The sequence below is a fragment of the Hemicordylus capensis genome, chromosome 9 (genome assembly GCF_027244095.1).
Source record: "Hemicordylus capensis ecotype Gifberg chromosome 9, rHemCap1.1.pri, whole genome shotgun sequence".
In the NCBI taxonomy this organism is placed as follows: Eukaryota; Metazoa; Chordata; class Lepidosauria; order Squamata; family Cordylidae; genus Hemicordylus; species Hemicordylus capensis.
Genome location: NC_069665.1, coordinates 23,820,615 through 23,845,986, shown reverse-complemented (window position 1 = coordinate 23,845,986; position 25,372 = coordinate 23,820,615). Strand labels below are relative to the sequence as shown.

Here is a 25,372-nt window from a genome sequence, read left to right as displayed (position 1 = left end):
GATTTTGAAAGAGCTGCAATATACGTATCAATGGCCCATTAACTGAATACCCGGTTCTAAAAACGGAGTTGGCAACCTTTCCACATTTCAATGAAACTGCTAGACAGCTAGAACTCATCAGCTGTCAATTAAATTTGCTCCTTCATGCCAGTCTGATTATGGCATGCATTATCTCTGATAGACAGACGTTTATTCAAAAGGGCTGCACAGGCAGCTAAGACTTGAGATGTAAAGACTGTTATTCGAAGAACCAAAGGAGAAATATTTACTTATTAATGCAAGCAGAAGCAGCAAGGCTCTGTGTGCTGAAATTAACACTTCACTGGAAAGGAGCACTGCCATCTTTTTTTGAAGAGGCACCATGGCCCCGAACCAGAGAAAATTAGGCACACTTATGTCCCATTGAACATGATGGGACTGAAACATGATGGGTGTTCTCTGCGTGTGCAGCTCATACATAAAGGTATGATGCACACTGGGACCAAAAAAAAATGCAACTTCAAGTATAGGTTGGTGGGTCACCAAAGCGGTTTACATAGATATAAATAAATAAATAAATAAATAAATAAATAATAAAATAAAATAAAATAAAATAAAATAAAATAAAATAAAATAGCTCCCTGTCCCCAAAGAGCTCACAATCTAAAAAGAAACATGAGACAGACACCAGCAACAGTCACTGGAGGGATGCTGTGCTGGGGACGGAGAGGGCCAGTTGCTCTCCCCCTGCTCGGTAAAGAGAACCATCACTTTTAAAAGGTGCCTCTTTGCTCATTTAGCAGGAATCTACTGCCAACTACCATCTACTGCCAGTATTTACAGCCAGCCCAAACCAGGAGGGACAAACGAGAGGCTTGGGTGCATGGAGTGATGCTGGAACCCGAGAGGACAAGACAACTGTTTCAGTCTTCGCTTCACAGCTTCAAACAGCTCACCACAATGGGCAGCAGAATACCAATGCGGACGCCTCCAGCTCTAATTCCTGCCCCTCCAAGACAGGTGCCAACTATTCTCATGTGATGAAATGGGCGGGGGTGTGTGTGGCTACAGTGACACCCTGATCGCCTGCACCTGTGAACGGCCATGCGGTGTGCAAGCGCTCGATCCGATGATCCCCAGCGACCACACAGGTGTGCCGCTTCAGAGGCACGCACTAAAAGCTGCTCCATAAATCTGTCAGCAGGAGGTGCTGGAAGAACAGATGGTTCGCATACCAGGAGATTGCATCCCCCTTCCCCCAGCCACAGACCCAGGTATGTCAACATCTCCTTTCTGTTGCAGGCTGAGATTTTAGTGGGCGGGGGGGGGGAATGCACATGCACACACGCGCACACACACACACTCCAACTGTCATCAGCATCTGTTCTGCCATCCAGCCGAAAAGAGTGAGCCCAGCATGAGCAGAGACATCAATTACTTGAAAAGACACAGGGTTTTCCCCCACTCCCCTCCCACATTCCGAAATATGCAAGCCAGCTGCCACGAGAAAGCTGAGACGAAAAGGATGGAGAAGACAAAAGATACTAAGCGCGCAGTCTTGAAAAGCGCGAAATGCATGTGCTATGCTCAAATTCCAGATTCTGCAGCTCTGGGATAGAGAGAGCGCCTGGGGACCGTATCCGCCTTGGAGAGTTCGCCAGCTGGTCCAAAACACAAAAACAAAAGCCATGATCACCACTTTAGCTCTTGTGGAAAGCAACATTAACTGAGGAGATCACAAAGAAACTGGACACACATACTCTCCCAAAGGACCCGCAACTACTGGAATAGTACCAGGACCTGTGTCATATTACTGTTCCTTTCCTTTCCTTTCCTTCTTCTGGGAGGAGAGCTGGTCTTGTGGTAGCAAGCACAGGTTGTTCCCTTTGCTAAGCAGAGTCCACCCTGGTTTGCATTTGAATGGGAGACTTGCATGCAGAAGGTTCCAAGTTCTTTCCCTGGCATCTCCAAAACAGAGCTGAGAAAGACTCCTGCCTGCAACCTCGGAGAAGCCGCTGCCAGTCTGGGTAGACAATACTGAACTAGATGGACCAATGGTCTGACTCAGTAGAAAGCAGCTTCCTATGTCCCTATGTTCCACTTTTCTACAACAAAGTGCACTCAAAGCGGTGGACAAGAAAAACACAAATATTAATATTAAACTACAGTATAATTTTTTTAAAAGCAATACATAAGCAGTCAGAAGCAACATAATACAAAATCATCACTGAATGCCTGCCTGAATATGTGGGTTTTTAAAACACAGCTGATTATGATAAGAGAGTGAGCGGGGGAGGTTTCCCCAGGAGGGGCTTTTCACAATTGTGAGCCACCACTGAGAAGGTCCTGCACCCCTAACTGGGGTGGGCCAGAAAGCAGGGCCTCAGAAACCCATTTTAAAACTTGGGCAGGTTCTTAGTGGTGAAGGCACCTCTTTCCTCATGCTGTATATCCCTGGTTACCAGCCCAGAGTGTAGTTGGTGCCCAACATTACCCCTATTGGGTGGTTTCTTTGGGGAACAGAACTTCTCAGCTTCAAGAATATCAGCTGGATTCTGAAATCCCAAAAGGACTCATATTCTGAGAGCAAGGTATGCAACAGCTTACAAAGTTTATGGCACCTAAATATTAACACTTGCACAAAAGGAGAACACATATTTTGAAGTTAATATGTGCAGGTACATAGGACATGGTCGGAAGGCACATGGTCAAGCAGTTTTGCTGAAAGATAAGCAGGTCTGTGTCCAGTCAGTGTCTGAATGGAGGGTTGCCTGGAAATCCCATGTATGCTGCTTTGAGTTCCATAACGGAACAAAGACAAATATAAAGTATACTAAACAATTCTTTCGGAATCTTGGGAAAGGGGCTCATTCATTGTGCAGGCTGTAGATTCCCTACCACCTTTTTATTTTCCATAAAGTAAGCTACTCTGGCAAATGTTTGAGGGTTGTATTAGATGTTCTGCAGGGTCAAAGATCTCACACATGCATGCATAAACAAAATAGACACTGAAACTAGAGATTCTCCTGTTTCAAAGTGTGTGTGGGGGAGGGGCCTTGAAATGACCCATTTCACCCAACCTTCTTCAAATCCTGGGGGGGAGGGGGAAAGAGCACACTGGTTTCCATTAAAGTCAGAGATTCTCAAACGTGGGTCCCCAGATGTCATTAGATTACAACTTCCATCATCCCGATCCACAATGACCAAAGATCACTGTGGTTGCAGATGTTGGGAGTTGCACTCCAACAACATCTGGAGACCTGTGTTTGAGAACCCCTGCATTTAAGGTGTTCTTGTAGTCACAGTGATGCATCCGGCTGTGTGATTAACACCACAATCCCATGCATGGCTACACAGAAGTAAGTCACACTGTAGTCGGTGCAGTGGGGCTTACTCCCAGTTAAGTGGACATAGGATTGTCGTCAAATATTCTTTCAAATTCTTTCAAGCAAGCAGTTGAGCGGAGGTGGGGTTGGGAACTAAACACAGACCAACAAGGAAAAAACCTTCCCAGTTCTTTCAATACGAGGATCAGTCTGCTATGTGAATTTCCTTAAAAGGAACCACATCAAAGCACCAGAGTTTAGTAGATCCCAACTGCCCACCCTCAGACTTTGAAACCAAGGCTTCCTACTCCAGAATTTAATATCTTTGTTCCTTCGTCCCACTCTTCCCCCCCCCATCAGCCCTTTTGTCTGCATCTCTGTTCTCTTAAAAGCTAACAGATGTTAATGCCATGAAGTTTCAAAGAAAAATTTTTCATGCCCACGTAACTCATTACCACTAATATATTCCAAGAATTCTTGTAGTTCAGGAAACACTGAAGTGGGGGGAAAGGGAGGGGGGAGGAGAAGGGGCAAACGTCGACATGGAATAATCTTTGAAAGAAAATAAACAATTCACTTGAAAGTCATCGAGGAATTATTTCACGCACTCACTCTTTCGGCTCAAAATTAGCACCAAGGCAAGAATTCCCAGTGGGGGCGGGGGGGGGAAGAGATCCACAGAAAAGGCACAGAAATTCTTTGTATTCCAGAGGTTCTTGAACACATGCTAATGAATGTGAGAAGAGGAAGTGAGATCACAGGAGCAAGCTCCATCCCCATGACAGGCTCCACCCATGGAAGGTTCTACATTCTGCCTCATTAGAACATCTGTAGAAACCCCCCTGTGTACAACTGTACACCCAGAAGGCTATCTCCATGCCAGCCATGAACCCCATAGTATCTGGGTGAGCCCAGAGAGTGGCTCCATAAGGACATAGGAAGCTACCTTATTCTGAGTCGGATCATTGTTCGATCTAGCTCAATCAGTATCTTTATTACAGTACTTGACCAGATTTCAGCATTATAATTCAAAGTTAACATTCAATGCAGTTGGTACTGTCTGTCAGATATCACAGTTACATTTAGGTAGAGGAAGTTTACCCACATCAGGGACATATCCTTATAGAACTGATAGGGAGGACCTTCGCCATTGCTTGACGAATCTTGTATGCAATGGCACAAAATTTAGCAACACAAGAAGTAACACATACGGTCTTATCTGCAAGGTTACATAAAAATCCATTGGTCTTCCCTGCAAGTTCTCTAAAAGGAATAAAATCAGTTTGCTATGTGGAGTGCTATGAAATTTACAATGAAGTAAAATATGAGCTGAATTTTCAACTTTGCCCGAGTCAATCTAGCTCAGTATTGTCTACACCACGGTTTCTCAAAGTGTGGGTTCCCAGATGTTATTGGACTTCAACTCCCATAATCTCCAGCCCCACCGGCCTTTGGTTGGGAATTATGGGAGTTGAAGTCCAATTACATCTGGGGACACAACGTTGAGAATCCCTGGTCCACACTGACTGACAGCGGCTCTCCAAGGTTTCAGTCAGTACACTTTCCCAGCCCTCTGTAGAGGCTGCCAGGGAGTGAACCTGGGACAGTCTGCATGCAAGCAGATGCTCTACCACTAAGCTATGGCCCCATTCCCCAAAATAACTGGAACACAGGCAGCTGCCGTATACCAAGGGACCATTGGTTCATTTAGCTCAGGGAATCTCAACGTTGGGTCTCCAGATGTTATTGGACTTCAACTCCCATAACCTCCAACGAAAGGCCACTGGGGCTGGAGATTATGGGAACTGAAGTCCAATAACATCTGAGGACCCAACATTGAGGATCCCTGATCTAGCTCACTGTTATTGATACTAAATGGCAACAGCTTTTCAGGGTTTCAGGAAGAGTCTTTCCCAGACCTACCTGGAGATGCAAGGGAGTGAATCTGCAACCTTCTGCATGCAAGCAGATGCCCCATCCCCCTAAGGGTAATATCTTATAGTCCTCACATGTAGTCACCCATCCAAATGCAAAGTAGGCCTGACCCTGCTTAGCAAAGGAGACAATTCATGCTAGCTACAAGATCTTGCTACCAGATCTCTTCCCTTCACAAGCACCCAAAGGCTATGGGTTCAGAGGTGGTCTCGGGGATCAGCAGGTCCTGGTCAGGAGTGGCAAGAAATGTTCTTTTCATTTCTTGAGCATCTCCCAGTCTACCATAAAATGTGAGACTAAGCCACTCCCTTCCCCAAGTCTTCCAAATCTGCAAAAGTACTTTGCAACCAAGTACAGGGATAAACTCCCAGCACCAGCTAAAATGTGTGGATCCCAACCAGTGTTCCCTCTAACAGGGATTCCCAGATGTTGTTGACTACAGCTTTTGCTTGGGGATTATGGGAGTTGTAGTCAAAAACATCTGGGAATCCCTGTTAGAGGGAACACTGATCCCAATACTTTTCAATGCATAGCAGCAACCTTCCATTTCCTTCTGGTCAAAATGGACCCAGGAATCACCAGGAGCTTCTGAAAGAGCTTTAGGGTATGAGGGAGAAAAAAAATACATTGCATCAGGTTCCCGGTAGGGAGTATTGGCATCCCTTTCTTCTTGTCCTGATGCTGGCCGATCTCCCCTTGAAATCGGTGGGAGGTTTGTCTGGGTAAGGGCTGTAAGATCAAGACTTCTCTGATCACAGAGTTGGAAACAGTAGGGTTCTGCATCTCGCACCACCTCAATCAGCGGCATTCTTCAAGACTTGGCGCCTGTCCTACATTTGGAAGGATATAAAAGACAAAAAGTGCTGGGGGTGGGAGAAGAGAAAAGAGAGGAAGCTAGTTACGGCACTAGCCATGCTCCACAGACGTTTCTCCAGAAACACAAAGCATCCGTCCTACCCATTAAAGTGGGCAGAAAAGTGCAGCCAGAGAAATGTGCAGCTGGGGAGCATCTAAAAGGGCATTCCAACACCGTTTTCCCCACCGCTAAACCATAGCTGCCCATTTGTCGTTATGATGATTGGAAATATCTGCATACCGCTTTTTAACAAAAGTTCTCCAAATGGTTTATATTGCAGAATTAGAAGGAAACAGTTCCCTGCCCCAAAATGACTCCCAGTCTAAAAAATAACCACAAGATAGACACAAGAAACAGCCACCAGAGGGGTGTCAGCAACCCCTGCTAACTGAGCAAAGAGGCATTTTTTTAAGGTGGTGATTCTCTTTATTTAGCAGGGGAAGAGCAATTGGCCCTCTCCATCTCCAGCATAGCATCCTTCTAGTGGCTTTTGCTGGTGTGTCTAACTTATATTTATTTTTTAGATTGTGTGAGCCCTTTGGGGACAGGGATCTGCCTTTATTTATTTATATCTATGTAAGCCACTTTGGGAACTTTTGTTGAAAAGTGTTATATAAATATTCGTCGTATTCATATTCTGTGCTTGGGATGGATAGGGCCAGTTGCTCTCCCTCTGCTAAATATAAGAGAACCACCACTTTAAAAGGTGCTTCTTGGCCCAGTTAAGCAGGGATAATCACTTTTTAAAATTATCATTAAGGAAAAATATACATTGAAATACAACTTAGAATTCATAACATTACAGGACTATGTTGTTCCTGATACTTAACAGATGCATACAATGTGAAATTTTAAAAGTATCTACCAACCAAGCTTCCGTACATAAAAAGGAAAAGAGAGAGATGACAGATGGGAGAGGACTATTTGGCCTACTTGGTTTTCATTTTCTCTTGGCTAGCTGAAGTGAGCATCTTTAGAGTAACCATATAACTCTTTCTTATGATATTGGCAGTATTGTTTCGCTCAGATTTTCTTGACTGTACTTATTATTCCAAAACCTTCTAAACTTATTCCACTCACTTTCAAATGTTGTCATAGCTTTAAATTTCCCTTTTAAAAATTTTAATGAGAGCACTTATTTTCTCCATAAGCATAACCCACCATATCTTCCAGCAGGAATAATCACCTTTCCGTCAGCTACTGCTTCAGGGATAGGGCCACAGCTCAGAGATAGCAAACATGCTTTGCATGAACAGGGTCCCAAATTAAATCCCTGGAGATTCCAGATAAGACTAGGAAAAACCCTTCTCTGGAACCTGGAGAAACACTGCCCATCAGAACAGACATTATTGAGCGTGATGGAGCAAAGGTCTGACTCGGTATAAGGCACCACCCCAAGTACATAGAATCATAGAATTTCAAGGCTGGAAGAGACTTGGAGATCTTCTGGTACAACCCCCTTGTCAGTGGATATATCCATCAGCAAGGGTGAAAAAATGTTGGCTCCGTTTACCAGCAGACAAAATATGTTACTTGTCAAGCTATATTGGTACATTGCTCATCAAGACTTTTTTCACTCGTCAGAGACTAGTAGACTAGTGGATTTCTGCAGCCCTGTCCATCAATAGCTGGATGGATAAACTATTGTGAAAGCTAGCCTTTTAAAATGGGTGTGTGTCCAAAAGCATTCTGCACTGAAAGTCATGGGCAACATCCGATCTTTAACATGCCATGGCAAAGATATCCTAAACCAGTGGTTCCCAAAATGCGGTCTGCGGACCAGTGGTGGTCCACGAGGGTACTGCAAATGGTCTGTGGAGTGAAAAAGAAGATAATGTAATAACAATCAACATCAGCCTTCTCATTAGGTAAGTGTTATCTATTCCCCCCTGCAAGTAAATGTGTTGTGATGTGTGCAATATGTTTGTGAGCCTAATATGTTATTAGAAATAGCTGCATTTTAAATACCACTTCATGTATAAGTTTGACTCCCATCAGCTGTAGGCTATGTTTAAAATGTTTAAAATGGCTTGCTTATGTGGTGGTCCCAGTTCCCGAAAGCAAAAGCTTTTGAGAATGATGATACTATGGTCTTTGTAAAGGAAAAGATTGGAAACCTCAGTCCTAAAGGCTCTGCAGAATGTCCGTGGATATGAGAGAGCACAGCGTTGAAAAGCATTTAGAAATAAGTCTATAACTTTGTGGTGCTGAGGTTTGGTTTTGCAAAATTAGACATGTTTGAGGGTTTTGTATGTTTATTCTTGCATTCTGGTTATGTGCTGGGTTTTTTGTTTTTTTAAAAATCAGCTGTGTCTGGGACGTTTGTAAGTTTGGTTTTGCATTATATTATTTTTGCATTAGATAGTGGCTTTTCCTTCAACCAAAGCGCAGAGCAGTTGCTTTCATTTATTAAATGGCACATTCGCTTACATTGATTTCAATATCTCAAAAAGCTGCCCGCATGGAAGTTGTGAGGATATATGCACAATTATTTAAAGTCGGTCAACTGGTTAAAAATGAAAACAATTCATTGATTTTAAAAAATGTATTGAAGGGTGGCAATGGCGGTTGCATTCTGGGGAATATCTCGATGAGGAAGTCAGGGAAAACTTACTCTAAGTTCTCCAGGAAAAGGAACAGAATCAGTCCTAAAACTGTGATGGGTTACTCAGAGTCAAGACAAGACATCACACGGGAACTGGGACATTCGTCAGGTGATCTTCCAAGTATCACAACACAGTCCGTGTTATCTGCTTCTGTTTATTCCATCAGGTTTCCTGTCATGGCATTTCCCACTAGAATGCAGCTACTCAGGTAGTATAATGCTTTCCTCCAGCCAAGAACATAAAACACGGCCTGTTTTTTAAAAATATATTGTGTTTTATTAAAAGGAGTCATTTTACTCTTTGGATGTTGCTGTTAAGCCAACATTAACGGAAGGACACCACCCAACCCGAGAACAAATGATAAACGTACAGCGTATAAAAGCTACCCCTATGGGCTGGCTCCAGCCTCCAGCTGGGTTCTATAGGAACTTGGACAATACATTACAATCATGTCTGCCACAGTCGGGTGGGGTAAGGAGAGGAAAGATGAGTGATAGCTTGATTAAAATTATAGTAACTTACATGTTGGAAAGCTCAGAGTGGAAAGTTAAACCCAACAGTTTTATTTCACCCTTGCCCTTCCAAAGCTTGTTTAAAAGGCATGGCAAAGACGGCACCAGTTTTGCATTTAAAAGCAACATAAAATAAAAATCCCAAATTAGTAACGTCTTGAGGCAGACAGGATTTTATGCCCAAGTAAGGGATTTAAAACTTGGCCCAATAATAGCAACGCTCTGAACTCATAAAGTTCCAGATTGCCTCTTTCCATGTTCAAAGCTCTGTGCAAACATTCATAACCCAAACACTGGGGTTTTTTCTCTCTTTCAACTCACTTGCTGGACTATCTAAACTGTCTGAATAATTTTGGAGAGAATTTAAGGAGCTTGTTCTTGGTCTTTATAGAATATGTATATTAAAAGGTTAGGAAGTACAGTAAAATTGTTCTGTCTTGGATAAGTCTCTTAATAGCATCTTTGCTTTAGGAACCATGACTCATCCCAACGCTCACAAATATTTGGGGGACAAGTAATATTCCTTAAAACCTTTCCAGCTTTTCTTTTTTTAAAAAGGCATCTATATAACTATGTGAAATTCATTTTCCTCCAAGTTCTGGAAGTTATAGTATCTTCAACAATACTGCAATAGCTACAATAAAGGGCAGCGCACACCATCAACATTAGTGTAGGAGAAGCCTCCAACCTAATTCAGGAACTGGGTGCACTCCCAATTTTTGACTGTGTTTAGATAAAACAAGGGCAAAGGCAGGGAGCTTAGTCAAGCCCCATCTGAGTAGGATGCTTTTTCTGCCTTTCCCTCCAGAAGCTGGAGACGGACTATGGGTAGAGCACGCTTGTCTGACAGGCAGCCATTTTGATTGTTTATTTATATCTATGTAAACCGCTTTGGAAACTTTTGTTGAAAAGCAGTATATAAGTATCTGCCTTATTTGTATTCATACAAGAGCTGGGCACAACTCATGGCAGTGCAGGCCTGCTTGTTCAGACCAAAAGGTCTATCTGTTCTAGAATCCTGTTTCCAACGGGAAGCCCACAAGGAGGATTTGAAGGCAACAGTACTTCCTACAGCTGCTCTCTAGTATTCAGCGACCTCTGAATATGGAACTCTTGTTAAGCCAGGGGTCCTTATCTTGGGTTCCTTAGATGTTGGACTACCACTCCCATCATCCCCAGCCACAATGGCCTTTGGCATTGCCACTGCATGAGGCCCACTGGTCAAGAGCTTTTACTGTTAGGAAATGCCTCCCAATATCTAGCCTGAATCTATTTCCTTGTAGTTTTGACCCACTGATTCTAGACCTACCCTGAGGAGCAGCAGTGAACAGACAGACATGGGAAGCTGCCTTATGCAGAGTCAGACCCTTGGTCCATCTAGTTCAGTCTTGTCTTCACAGACTGGCAGCAACTCTCTCAGGTTGAAAGACAGGAGTCTTTCCCAGCCCAACCAGAGATGCCAGGGATGAACCTGGGATCTTCTGCATAAAAAGTATGTATCTTCTTTGCCATGAGCCCCACTGCCCATTGAGATCATCCGGAGAGGTTCGTCTGCAGTTGCCACCAGTTCGTCTGGTGGCTACACAGGGATAGGCCTTCTCTGCTGCTGCTCCAAGACTCTGGAATTAGGGTTGCCCTATTCTGGCTTTCCAAATCCGGGTGCCTAATTTGCATATGATGTAAATTGGTTTGAAAATAATTTTTGAGCAGAATTGTGACTGCACGTTTTGCTCCATAACTCTACTTCTACAAGGGCTAAAGCTTAGCTTTTTTAAAAAAATGAAAGCTGAAGTCCGGACAAACCTGGGTGGGCAAAGCAATCTGGGTGAGATGCTTAAAATCCAGGTGAAACCCGGAATTTCAGGGGGGCATGGCAACTCTATCTGGAATGCACTCCCTGACAACTTCTTAAAAGTTCCTAAAGACACATTTATTCACCCCAGTGGAATAATGTGGTTTTTAATTTGTTCTAAGGTTTTTTTATTTTAAATCTCTTTTATGTTGTTGTAAACCACCCAGACACAGAGGTTTGGGGGCAGTCTACAGATTTGAAAAATAAAATAAATAGTAAAATAAAAAGCAGATGCTCTACCACTGAGTTACGGACCCATCCTCCCTCTACATGACAACCCATCAGATATTTGAAGATTGCTATTCAATCTTCCCTTCACTGTCCCCTTTGCTAAGGAGGGTCCAACCTGGTTTGCATTTGAATGGGAAACTACATATGTGAGCGCTGTAAGATATTCCCCTTAAGGAATGGGAAGAGCACCTGCCTGCTTGCATGCAGAAGGTTCCAAGTTCCCTCCCTGGCAGCATCTCCAAGAAAGGGCTGAGAGAGATTCCTGCCTGCAGCCTTGGAGAAGCTGCTGCCAGTCTGTGAAGACAATACTGAACTAGATGGACCAATAGTCTGACTCAGTATACGGCAGCTTCCTATGTTCCTAACCATTCCTCCTAAGACTTGGTTTCCAGACCCCTCACCATCTTAATTACCCTCCTATGAAGCCCTTCCGATTTATTGGTGTCCTCCTCAAAATGCAAAGAGGCAGTGTTCAGGAACCAGAGGGACGAGGAAGAGGAGCTGCAAAAAGTGCCAGAGCAAGGTCAGTATTGCTCAGGACCAGCAGAGAAGACCTCAAAAGTTCAGGGACCGTGACACCATTTCAGGACGTTTGAAGGAACAAACCCCTGCTCAACTCCCAAAGCCACCTTGCCGCTAAATGGAGCACAAACACTTCTGACATCAAAGTGGCGACATTTCACTTCTCCTGAAAAGTCTTTTCCCCGTCCCTCTACAAACACAACATTAAGAGCTCCGCCCTTTAAAAGCAGATGAAAGGAGCCAATCTGCTCTTTAAATTACCAAGGAAACCAGAGCCTTGACTCCCTCTTTCAATGGGAAAGTCAAAAAAAAGAAGAAGAAGAAGGAGTCCGACTTCAATCAGTTTGTATAAACCAGCTTTTGTTTTTCCTTTTACCCAAATGACTTCGCTCTTAAGGATTTATTGTAACTGGATTGCTTTTCTGCCCAGCAGGGAGCTGGAGCACTAAGCAAAGCTGAGCAACACAGTAGGGTTTTCTGCTGATTGAATTCCTAGACTTTCAGCTCTTCGGAAATGTTTGCTCTCGTACAAGCTGTCAGATGGAAATTGCGGGCCGTCGAAGCGGGGGGTTCCATATGCAGCCAGCAATGTGTGGAATTGCAGGGGGGGAAGGATCAATCAAATTGCGGGGGGGGGAGAAAAGGACAGCCATAAAACAAGACAAAAAGCATTCCCTCCAACATCTCACAAATGAAAATAGGGAGCCAGTAGGAACACCCCTATTCTCCTGCCAAAGCTCAGTATCAATGCTCTCCCCAGCGCCACATTAGACATTGCTGAAGGCTCTTTTTTCACCACCTCCATGTTGTATTCATTTACTCTGCAATCGCGCTCAATAACCTCCCCGTTTTAAAAAGCCAAGAAGTTATTTGTTCCTTTGGTTAACGACGTGCTAGAAAACCCTCCGCTCTATCCGCATCTGCCAGAGCTGTAACTGCATACTCTCTCTAGCCCGATTCAGACATCATGCTGTACAAAGGCGCACTGATGTCTGTACACTCATACTGTACCTGTGTTCCATTTTAACAGTGAGCCTGGATCCAGGCCCTTCAAACACAAGGTACAACTAGGAAGTGTATAGGAGCACACATAACATGTGAATGATTGTACCTGTGTACAAATCTGTACCAGTGCACACGGGTGCCCCAGACCCCTGATCCCAGAAACAGAGGCAGGCATACTTACAGTGTTAAGTCTCTTCAGACGAATGCTGCTCACAGTGTGAAGAGTGGGGCACGAGAGTGAGTGACAGGTTGGGGGGCAGGACCTCTGACCCCCTTTCAGCCTTGTAGACGTGTCCACCGGCATTCTCTTTGGATGCCTGAACAGGGCTATTGTTTCCATAGGTTTCTCCATTGTTGAGAATGGGGGATCCTGCAGAACCTCTGTTTCTGAACAGTGCTGGAGCTTCCTTTGAGGTCCACAGAACTCTGGGGCAGACCATTACGGTAACAGTAGGCTGAACCTCATAGGGATGTGCACAGACTGGTCCGGAGCCCATTCTAAAGTCCTCCGGACCGGTCCGGACCTGTGGCCAGTTCGGCGGTTCAGCACTGGGGGGGGGGGACCTTTAAGGGCGGGGGAGGGTGTACTTACCCCTCTCGCCGCTTTTCCCCCTCCAGCACTCCCATTTTTTAAAGCATTTGGGGCAGCAGGGTACCTCGGCAAAATGCTTCAAAAGCCTGACTACACGTGCGCACGACGCAGAATTTCAGGGCAACCCTGGTCAAACCGCTCCAGTTATCCAGCATTTAACCAGGATAGATATCGAAGATAATGATGGTTAAATGCTGGTTAACCAGATTGGTTGACTAGAAAGCTGTTCTCACGAGCAGCCTGGCCCTGGCTGCCCGTGGGAACTGGCAGAAGCCGCGCGGCTCTTGGCAGCAAACCCAGCTAAGAAGCCGGGCTGTTAAACAAGGTTAAGGGTGCAAACATTCTCTTGACCCCATTTAATTGACCATGCGTCAGGGGTAGCTGCTGAAACACTGACCGGTGCCCACCCATCGCTGGAGGGGGTGTCCCCACAATGCACTGCACACTCACGCAATGCATTGTGGGATTCCCAGGGGCCTGGAAAATGCATCCTGACCTCCGTGCTGCAAGTGGCAGCCGTGGACCACCTGGGTTCCTTCCCTGCTGCCTGCCCTCAAGCGCTCTCACATGATTGTGAGCGAGGCTTCTAGGATTGCCTGATATTCTGCCTTCTTCACAATCAGCTCCGTGGGGCTCGCCGATCCTGATTAACTTTCTAACCAGGATGCTTGTGATTGTGAGAACACAGCCTATGTTACCCAACAGTACTACACCAGAGCAACCCTAAAGAACGACTGTATTTACCTGAATCCAAGACTAGGTTTTTTCCAAGTTTTTTTTTAATTTTAGAAATTGGGCAATCATCTTAAATACATAGTCCTGTTCCTTTTGAGTAAATGCAGGTATAATCTACATTTAACCTCTACTTTTTAAGGGGGTCATCTTAAATTCAGAGTCATCTTCCATTCAGGTAAATATGCTACTTTATTTCAACAGGACTGAGTAATTTCGGAATAGGTTGAGTAACTTAGTAAGGATCTCAGCCAATCAAAACAATGTGACAAACATAATCTGATATTTGCTTCCCATGAAACGACAAAAAGATAATGATGGATTCGATATAAATTACCTTGAATCCTCCACCACCATTCCAGCATAGAACCTGAACCAGGGGAAACAACCCATAAACTGCCCTCTTTTTCCCCTTTTCTGGGACAGTCTTCTGTGTTTCTGATCAGCACAGAAAGCAAAGCAAAGCCTGCATGATGAAAGGACATGTTTTTGGCTCCCGAAGTCTAACTGGAAGGACTACTTGACTGATCAAAGATGCGAGGGCACTTTTGTTTGCTGCGTATTAAGCTAATGAACAACATTAAGTAAGTGCTCAACAGATCGGACTAACACTCACTTTGCCTCAAAGATTTCAGAGAATGTCAAGGGTTTTTTCCTCATTTCTGTGCAAGGGGTCCATATATTGGCCAAAAGGGAAGTCTCAACCCCCCCAAAACCCTTTCAATTTTCATATTATTGAGAGAAGTTGTTTTACCATGGAAAGAAAAAATGCCAGTGAAGACATGACACAGGACTTTGATCAGCCATGGCAACCAACTCTACGAAGAGTGACTTCTAGCTGCCCTGACTGTTAACCTTAACAGTTGGGTCCGGGAAAGCTGCTTCAATCGCTGTAATAAATGCACAGATAGATGCCTCCGAGTAGCAGAAGCATCATTTGAAAAAATACCAGTTGAAAGATGAGGGTCCCAATCAGTGTTTCCTCTAACAGGGATTCCCAGATCATGTTGACTGCAACTTCCAGCATCCCTAGCTGTGATGGCTTTGGCTGGGGATTATGGGAGTTGTGGTCAACAATATCTGGGAATGCCTGTGACAGGGAACATTGGTCCCAGTTCAACCACAGTCAGACAAGTCCCATTGAAACCAATGGAGGGAGTCCCATTGCCTTCAAGGGACCTAATCATGGCTCACTTGAGCTCTGACCAGACCTATTGGTATGCTAGTTAAGGAAACAAGCCACACTTTGCTGGATTTGCTACCTAGGTCTGTTGGAGTTGCTAAAGCCATAGTTTTGACATTGCAGGATATTCTGGTATAAGAAACCAGGAAGCTTTGCATTTTGTTTAAGTGGAGGAACCTAATGGCGCAGTGGGGAAACAACTTGCCTAGAGAGCCAGAGGTTGCCGGTTCGAATCCCCGCTAGTATGATTCCCAGACTATGGGAAAAACCTCTGTTGGGCTGCAGCGATATAGGAAGATGCTGAAAGGCATCATCTCGGACTGCACGGGAGGAGGCAATGGTCAACCCTTCCTGTATTCTACCAATGACAACCACAGGGCTCTGTGATTGCCAGGAGTTGACAAGATAGTTTTCTATTTAAGATACATTATAGTCCAGAGGTATTCATCATGAAATAAAGATTAGTTTTTAATTATGTCACATGATGCTGTATACATGCAATGTTTAAAATTTTTGGTAAATGAATTTCATCAATCCATTCACAATGTCATGCTCTTCCAGAGGTTTCTGTAAGATTATTTTGGGCAATTTTTCTAGCTAGAAGAAGACCAAAAATGAAACCTTCATCTGGTTGTAGATATTAAGATTATACCAGCAAGAATGAGTCTTTATGTAAAAAACCATGATTTAAATCTAGTTTTACTGACTAGTGATTTAAACCGTGATTTATATCATGATTTGAATTGATTTGATTTAAATCAAATTCACCCTGCTCCCTGGCATCTCCAAGATAGGGCTGAGAGGGACTCCTGCCTACAGCCTTGGAGAAGCCTCTGCCAGTCTGTGTAGACAATACTGACCTAGATGGACCAAGGGTCTGACTCAGTATATGGCAGCTTCCTATGTTACTATATTCATATGTTCCTACGTCCTAGCCCATCAGACTCAGTGACTCATTCACAATGCAAACTGGGCCAGTGTTGACAAGATGTAGACATGGTTAATTATATGTCTTTCATTTAAAATTAGGATGTGCAACATTTAACTGTTGTTGTTTTTTCAATTATATTGATGTAACTACTTTTCAATCGAAAGGGTCCCAACATGAGCATTTGCAGGGGAGGCAGGGTCAGGTCATCTGCCCTCCCCAGATTCAGCAGTCTCCTATCTATAACATCTAGATATCTATGGACATATTTTAGAATACAGCTGGATGTGTGTATTCCTCTGCCAGAAAAATTCCTGCAGAAACACATGGTCCCAAATTAATCAGGTAAAGGTAAAGTGTGCTGTCAAGTTGATTTCAGCTCCTGGCACCCACAGAGCCCTGTGGTTGTCTTTGCTAAAATACAAGAGGGGTTTGCCATTGCCATCTCCTGTGCAGTATGAGATGATGCCTTTCAGCATCTTCCTATATCGCTGCTGCCCAATATAGGAGTTTCCCATAGTCTGGGGAACATACCAGCGGAGTAGCAATTAAAAACAAAAGATTACTTATAAGAAGTACAGTGTCTTAAAAGAGATATTCCATCTTTTAAGGAGGGAATATCTCTTCTGTGATTATGCACATTCTACAAACCACATACGCAACAGCTACTCACAAAAGAATCCCAGAGCATGGTCTAAGGCCCGTTTATGCCACCTTTAGGGGGCTGTAGCTCAGGGGAAGAACATCTGCTTTGCATGCAGAAGGAGAGAGCTGGTCTTGTGGCAGCAAGCATGACTTGTTCCCTTAAGCTAAGCAGGGTCTGCCCTGGTTGCATATGAAAGGGAGACTAGAAGTGTAAGCTCTGTAAGAGAATCCCTTCAGGGGGTGGAGCCGCTCTGGGAAGAGCATCTAGGCTCCAAATTCCTTCTCTGTCAGGATCTCCAAGATAGGGCTGAGAGAGATTCCTGCCTGCAACCTTGGAGAAGCAGCTGCCAGTCTATGTAGCTGCTTCTCCAAGGTTGCAGGCAGGAATCTCTCTCAGCCCTATCTTGGAGATCCTGACAGAGAAGGAATCTCGCTCAATACTGAGCGAGATGGATCTATGGTCTGACTCAGTATATGGTAGCTTCCTATGTTCCTATGCCCCAGGTTCGATCATTGGAATCTCCAGGTAGGGCTGGGAAAGACTCCTGCCTGACAACTTGGAGATGTCACAGCCAGTCAGTGCACTGAACAAGATGGACCAATAGTCTGACTCAGTATGAGACAACTTTCTATGTTCCTATGTTCTTATGAGCCTCTATGTTCTATGCGCGTTTCTTGCTCCAGAACTATAGTTTTTACCCATATGCAAATTTAACCAACCGATTAATCGGCTAATACAATTATCTAAGATGTCTTTAAGCAGGTGAGACCCTTATTTAGAACATTTCTGTCCTGCCTGCCAACATAAACATCCTGGGGCAAGAATGAAACATGCATTCAAACATATAATAGATCCATAAAAGCCAATTCGCAGTAAAATAGCAGTAAAGCAATAAAAGCAGAATTAAAACATCATCCACTCAAGGGAATAACCTTGCCTTCACGCACTGTCTAAAGCTAGGGGTGTGCACAAAAACGGTTTGCCTGGTTCGGTTTGAGTCCTGGGGGCTTGTCTTTGGTTGAGGAAAGAAGGCCAGCAGACTGTACAATTCTCCTCAGGCCAACACCACCAGAAAAGGCACTGGAAACATATGCCGGTAGTTCTGGTCCAACAGGGAGCAGGGGGATGGCATTAGAGCAGTATGAGATAGATGCTGAGTCACACACACATAGCCTTCAGGAGGGTTATGCTTGCATAGAACACAGACCGAGAGATCATGCTAGATAAAAAGCCTCAAAATAAAAATATGTGGTGTGTGTTTTTATAAGGAAAAAACAAACAATCCACCTCAAACCCGGCTTGTCTGCTTTTAAATTCATACAGCTCCAAAGAGGTCGAGTGGTTTACTGGTTTGAAATGCCTTCTGCGGTCATGTAACTCCAATATAAGCTTTGATTTAAAACATGGGATTTGGCAACTGAGAGAGCTTCACAGAAGCTGGCTGATTCTGGAAGGAGTGGAGCTTTAGAGTTTTTGGGTTTGTTTGGTTTTTTTAAAAAAAATAAAAATGTTAGCATTGACCAGTGACTTTTGCATCTACGTAGCAAGTTGCCTGCAAAGGCTGAGGCAGGGCACTTAAGTATAGGTTTGCTCCACTTCAAAGCCCATGAGTAAGTCTCAGAGAGGAAGCCGATGTTATGGCAGGCGTGGGACAACCACTGAAAAGAGCAATGGAGAACATGTTTCCTTCTCTTCTGCATAACGCTTCGTAAAACTCACCAGGCTGATTCACACGGCCATTTGGGGGGTGGGTTGGAGAGTTAGAGAGCACCTATTCCATTAGCAGCCCATGACCAGAACCTGTATTTGGGTCTGCAAGCCCAGGAAACACATGATTAAGCCAGGTGGGGGCATCCATTGTTGAAATCTGGAGTGGCAGGCATGGAAAGTCCCCCTAGGCTTCACATGCCTTCCCAGCATGCTTTGCACTGCCAGCAGACTGGAAAAGCCTCGTGACATCAGCAGCCACCCTCTGACCACAAAGCAGCAGGGGGGGTGGACCCAGGCTTGCTGAAGTGGTCCCAACTTCAGGATCATCAAGTATGCTTCACAGAATGGCCTATCCATGGAAGGCATCCCCAAGCCATGGTTCTCTATTGTTCCCATGTGAAGGAGAGCCTTCTGGGTCCCAGTGGCTGGGTAGAAGAGGTGAATGGATTTACACAACCAGAGGAGGCAAGGAAGCTATTCTCTCCTTCTACCTCGGTTAAGAGCAGGAGTAGGAAAGTTGGGTTACCCTGCTTTGAGCAACCTGGGCTGGAAGGATTGTTTTGAGTTTTACACGATCATGCAAACCAGGGTAGCCTGCCACCTACCCTGATTCTGATGACTTTTTGAACCAGCCTACTGTATGACACAGCGGGTCTTTCTCAGGATCAGGGGCCCGGGTGGGATGCAGTGTTTCCTTTAAGAAAACATGTGCACATGCACACACTCAAGTTTTTTGTTGTCTGCTCAGTTAATTTTAGATCCTGCTCAGGTTAATTCAGGATAGGGCTGAGAGAGATTCCTGCCTGCAACCTTGGAGAAGCTGCTGCCAGTCTGTGAAGACAATACTGAGCTAGATAGACCAAGGGTCTGACTCAGTATATGGTAGCTTCCTATGTTCCTATTAGCAAGCCAGAGGTTGCCATTTCGAATTCCCGGTGGTATGTTTCCCATACAATGGGAAATACCAATATCAGGCAGCAGCAATATAGGAAACATAGCAGGCTACTGAGCAGTGACATAGCAGTGATATAGGAAACTGCCATATACAGAGTCAGACCATTGATCTATCTAGCCCAGTATTGTCTTCACAGACTGGCAGCGGCTTCTCCAAGGCTGCAGGCAGGAATCTCTCTCAGCCCTATCTTGGAGAAGCCAGGGAGGGAACTTGGAACCTAGATGCTCTTCCCAGAGCAGCTCCATCCCCTGAGGGGAAGATCTTACAGAGCTCACACTTCTAGTCTCCCATTCATATGCAAACAGGGCAGACCCTGCTTAGCTAAGGGGACAAGTCATGCTTGCTACCACAAGACCAACTCTCCTCTGGTGAAAGGCATCATCTCCTACTGCACAGGAGACGGCAATGGTAAACCCCTCCTGAATTCTACCAAAGACAACCACAGGGCTCTGTGGTTGCCAGGAGTCGACACCGACTTGACAGCACACTTTACTTAAAATATTTGCTGAGTCCTAACGCTCTTAAAATGTTGCTGCCTGCATCTTGGAATTAAATATTTGTTTCCAATCCTATTCTAAAAAACACACCCTGAACCTCTATTCTCCCAGAAATGAGATCTCCCCACATGGCTAATTTCTCACATTTTAAATGTGCTAGTCCCTCTGGTCTCATACTTCTCTCTGCAGCGAAGAATTTGGGTTAAGAAAAAAGAAATAAGCCGAAAGGCTCAGGGTATTGAATCTATATCAAAACTGCACTCACAACACAGAAAACCACACAACCCTGAGCAGATCTTGCTTATCTTAACTTCTGCAAGAGCCAAATGCATCCCAGTAGCCTAGTAAGCAAGTGTGGTACTGAGCTGGAACAGCAATATTTAACTAGCTGCCTCACTTTTGGACACAGCGCCACTTATGATTGGGATAGCCACATCATAGTTAAAACTGACCAATTCATATCCTTAGCTCTTTGGAGAGAGGTTGGGATAGAATCAAGATATAATTAAAAAATAAGGGCATGCAACTCAGGTCTTGCAAAGCTTCTCTCGTTCACCCCAATTAACGGCCCCATCTCGACATGTTCCTAGATCAATGAAGGCAGAGTTGTTCAAGTTAACTCTGGCCCTTGAGTTCCAACATGGACACCTGGTGCCAAATTAAGCCTGTCCCAGATCGGTTCTGTCGAGATCTATTTCAGCCGAAGAGAAAAATACCCTGCCCCCTTTCTTGTTGCTCTGGCGAGCTGTCAAAACTGACCTGTGTGAAATTTAAGAAGTGAACGGATGTAAATCAAAGGGGCAAAATGTAATAAAAGAGCTCCTGGCGGACTTGATGATATGTTGATAATGTTCTTGTCCCCGAGTCAGGGTGACACCAGCCCGAAGATGATATATAGAAACTAAGGCCACATACCACACGATTTACTGGCCTACCGACAGTTTTCATTGATCCGGAGCCAACAATTACTGGAGCCGGGCCCACGGCCTATTTCAGTATCTGGCTCTGGCTTGCAATCAAAACACTAACCCTGCCTCTCCACAGTTCCTGTGCCAACTCCACGCTGCACGCTGGAGCCAAGAAAGGATGATGCACAGAGCTGGCAGGTGTTTGGAGCATGCCAGCCCTGTTTGCAAGTCTGGACTCCTCCCCCCCGCCTTTTTTAAGGGAAATGGCAGAAGAGCTTGCACAAGTTCCATCTGGCAGCATCACTGGCTCTGCACAGCAACACAATAAGCATGAAAGGGGAAATCCCAGGCAGCCAGGGGCACTGCTAGGTATTTAAAAGATCTGGGACCTGGGCCAACAGCCTCCCTTTTGATAATTAAATGCAATCATACCCCGCCCCAAAAGAATAATTAGGTATGCTTTTTTTAAAGTCTCTGATACTGTACTTACCGGAATACAAGACGACTCAGAATTTAAGATGAGCCCCTTAAAAATCAGAGGTTGAATATAGGTTATACCCTTCTCTACCCAAAAGGAAGGGGGCTCTGAATTTAAGATGGCCCCCTGATTTTTAACGGCAAAGAACTTGGGGGGAAACTAGTCTTGGATACAGGCAGAGGTAAAGTGTGCTGTCGAGTCGGTGTCGACTCCTGGTGACCACAGAGCCCTGTGGTTTTCTTTGGTAGAATACAGGAGGGGTTTACCATTGCCTCCTCCCGCGCAGTATGAGATGATGTCTTTCAGCACCTTCCTGCATCGCGGCTGCCCGATATAGTACCAGCGGGGATTCGAACCGGCAACCTTTCACTTGTTAGTCAAGCATTTCCCCGCTGTGTCATAGATACATACATACATAATACAGCCTGCAGAGCTGTCGTTCAATATTGCCTCTTAAAAAGGAAACAAGCACCAGAATATGACCACCATAAATAATCACTTCAGGCCATCTCAATTGCTCTGGCAGCAACCAGCCAAGACAGAAGATTAAAGAGCCTCTGCAAACAGCCCCAATTAAAGATCCCATCCAAACTGCTAGCAGGTAAAGAACTCCATACTTTTTTTTCCAGGCCAGGAACCCTGTGAAACAGTGTGGTTTGTTGCTAAAAGAAACCCAGAAGCTGAATAGTCTGTCCCATGGGCTGGACCAGGGTTTACTGTCAGCGTAGAAACAAATGGTTGGTCTTGCATGCATGAATTGTCCCGTTTGCTAAGCAAGGTCCCTCTTGGATTGCATTTGGATGGGCGACTACATGTGAGTACTTTCTGTTGTAAATATTCCCCTTAGGGGATGGGGCTATAGCTCAGCGGTGGAACATCTGCTCTGCATGCAGAGGGTCCCAGGTTCAATCCCTGGCAGCATCTCCAGGTAGGGCTGGGAAAGACGTATCTCTGAAACCGCGGAGAGCCGCTGCCAGTCAGTGTAGACACTACTGAGCTAGATGGCCCAATGGTCTGACTCAGTAGGAGGCAGCTTGCTATGGTCCTATGACTCCAAGAGATTCTGAACTTTAGGAAGGCTCACAAAAGGAAGCAGGGTGTGGTGGAAGGAGAGGAAGAATTCCAAGAGTAAAAACAATATTTCAGCAGAGAAAATGAAGCTGTAAATTGTGGCGCTCCATTATGGTTGCAAAATGCCAGATTTCTACTATAAGTGTGTGGGGGGGAGACTTTAAGAATTTCATTTGCCCAGGAGGGTAGCCTTTGAACTCAGCACAGAAACCACCAAGAAGTGTATGGCAAGCCCGCGTTTGAGCTCTGAAACGTGAGCCTCTCTTTAGAAATCAAACACAAACCACGGAGTGTTAACGTTGCTTACGTTAAGCAGAAGTTTGTGTTCTGTTGTCATCTCGAGAGTAGCAGAGGGCTTCTTACGTGTGGCAAACCCAAAATGCATTCTTGGCTTCCCTCTTATACTTCCTGAATGACTGTCTGCCTCTAATTCACTGAGGGTGGTGAGCCACTACAAAGACAAACCAGAGAAAGACAGATGCATGTTGGCACTGCAGTCCTTAACCTATATGTTACTCTCGTTCAAAGGAAAGGTTTTTCTGTCTATCTTATAATATTAACCCAAGGCCATCTGTTGAAGCTATGACAGGCAAAAGGATGTAACTTCTTTTTTGCCGGTAGACAGGCAAAAGGATGTAACTTCTTTGCACAATGGTCACATTCGCATATAACATGAATCACAGTTGAAGGGGCCTGCGGTTCCAAGAGCGTTACGTGCGAATGCGGGCACTTGGAGGTAGGCACGGTGATGAAACTGAGGGTTCAGATTTGGAAATCCAGTTGGAACCCCTGGGTTGTAGTGAGCTTTGTCACCGCAACTCAAGGTTGGACACAGCCTGCGGTATGTCCAAATGCGGAACCACAGGCTGTGTCCCTTTCAACCGGAGATGAGGGAGGGAGTTCCTCCCTCACCTCCAGCATGATTGGCTGTGCGGGCTGTCCTTCACTCAAGATGAAAGCCCACACAGATAGTTTCCCCTCTTCTCTGAAGTCTTGCTGACTGCAGAGAGGACGCTCTCCATTACGTCAGGATTCGGACAGGAGAGCAGGGAGAGGGGGGCCGTGGAACCGCGGGCTCATTGGATTTGCGGTTCTGAATGTATGGAATTTGCTGCTACCGCATGTGTTGATTACCACTAATCTAGACAGCTTTAGGAAAGAATTAGACACATTCATAGGAGATAAACAATTAATAACCAGAAGGGGTACATAGAACTTCCAAGCTCAAAGGCAGTATACCTGTGATTACTAAACACTGGGGACAAAGTTCAGCGGAAGGGTGTGACCTTCATGCCCTCCTTGTCAGTCCAAAGAGACAACTGAGTGGCAGCTGGTGAGAACAGAATACCAGACAGCCCAGTTCCAGTTCTGACTCTTTTTCACATACAGTTCTAGACTGTGGTTCTCCCTGGCTCATTCCAGACACATTGCCTGCCGTATGCAAGAAAACCTGCTCCTTACGCATGCGCACACAAAAGCAAGAGGAACGAGGATTTCCCTTAATGAGAACAGCCCTGGGACAATGCTCTAATACATTAACTAAAATTACATTCAACACATAATTAGCAGAGGCTCTGAACTTGCGACTGGAAGCCCATCCACTTCTAATACACTAATTAGATAAGACAACTTTTAAAGCTGACGAGTGCAGTTTAGTGGGCCGTCGTGAAGGGAGACGCGACAAGAATCCTCATCTCTCAGTCCGTGATTGTGACATACAGAGGGTTTCACAGCCATCAGTTTCTACATGCGTTGGAAGGAGATGTGGATATTTTTAACTTGCATTTGGGCACACGTAAGCCATCTCCAAATGCATGGTTAGTTTTTGGTGAATGCTGGCAAAATCAGATTAAATCCTGTCTGCTCAGAGAATGCACAAGACAATGAGGCTGTTCTCACACAACCTAACCTCAGCCTGGGTTAGTCTGTGTGTGAGAACTGCCAGGATGGGGCCCAATCCCAGCAGGGCAGCGCCGCCTAGCCCAGCTTTTAGCCTGGGTTAACGGCATCAGGGATTGTGTATCGGGCTACTTTTAGCCCAAGGAGACACAGAAATGGGTGATGGGGCCACTCTGGGAGGTGCAGCTGCATGCTTGCATGCAGAAGGTCCAAAGTTCTCTCCCTGGCATGTCCAAGACAGGGCTGAGGGAGACTCCTGCCTGCAGCCTTGGAGAAGTCACTGCAGGCTGTGTAGACAATACGGAGCTAGGCGGACCAATGGTCTGACTCCGTATACGGCAGCTTCCTATGTAACAGCTGGCGAGCCAAGGTTACCTACTCCTGTTCCAAGGCATACATCTAAACACACAAACATCAGTAAGGCTGAGTTTAGCATGGGCAGCAGAAAACCAACTCATGACCAACAGGTTGGAAGCAAGAGGAAGGAGAGGGGGGAGGGGGGAGGGAGGGAGAGAGATGAAGGACATCAAAGTCCAATATTTAGTTCTGCTTGTATGTGGAAAGTGGCAAGTTATCCCTGGAGGATACAGAGTTGTGATGTTTGCTCCAGTGCCGAGAAACTTCCATTAAAACGAGAAAGAGTTCAAGCCCCATGATAAGTTTCTAGCCGCTGATCCAATAAGAAGCTTAAAAAGGACTCTTGATCTCTCAAGAGCCCACAAAAAAGTTTCAAGTTACATTTTCTATTTCAACATCTGAAAGTGGGAGTGGGGAGGAGGAATCAAGGAGGGAGTGTGAGTAAAATTAGGGGGCAGGAAACAGAGGCCTGGACTCAGCGGAGAAATTATGCTGCTAGAATTCTTTCATCCTCTCTTCCATCCCACTCCAGCTGACATGGTGGTAGAAAAGATAAGCCGGACACCCAACTGGATAGTCTATCTGAGGGCTG

At 45.1% G+C, this 25,372-nt stretch overlaps 1 protein-coding gene across 4 annotated transcripts in view; it reads right to left on the bottom strand.

The window, feature by feature from the left end:
* NKD1 (NKD inhibitor of WNT signaling pathway 1) overlaps positions 1–25,372 on the bottom strand; it is a 129,561-nt gene that overhangs the window by 56,392 nt on the left and 47,797 nt on the right. Inside the window, exon 1 of one of the 4 annotated variants that reach the window (XM_053271573.1) lies at positions 22,832–22,915. The exons of 2 other annotated variants lie outside the window; for them this stretch is intronic. In XM_053271573.1, coding sequence (XP_053127548.1) covers positions 22,832–22,909 — 78 coding nt within the window. In that variant the 5' untranslated portion in view covers positions 22,910–22,915. Of the gene's footprint in view, positions 1–13,005; positions 13,139–22,831; positions 22,916–25,372 lie in introns of those variants that run through there. One more of the 4 variants, XM_053271572.1, reaches the window with a different exon arrangement.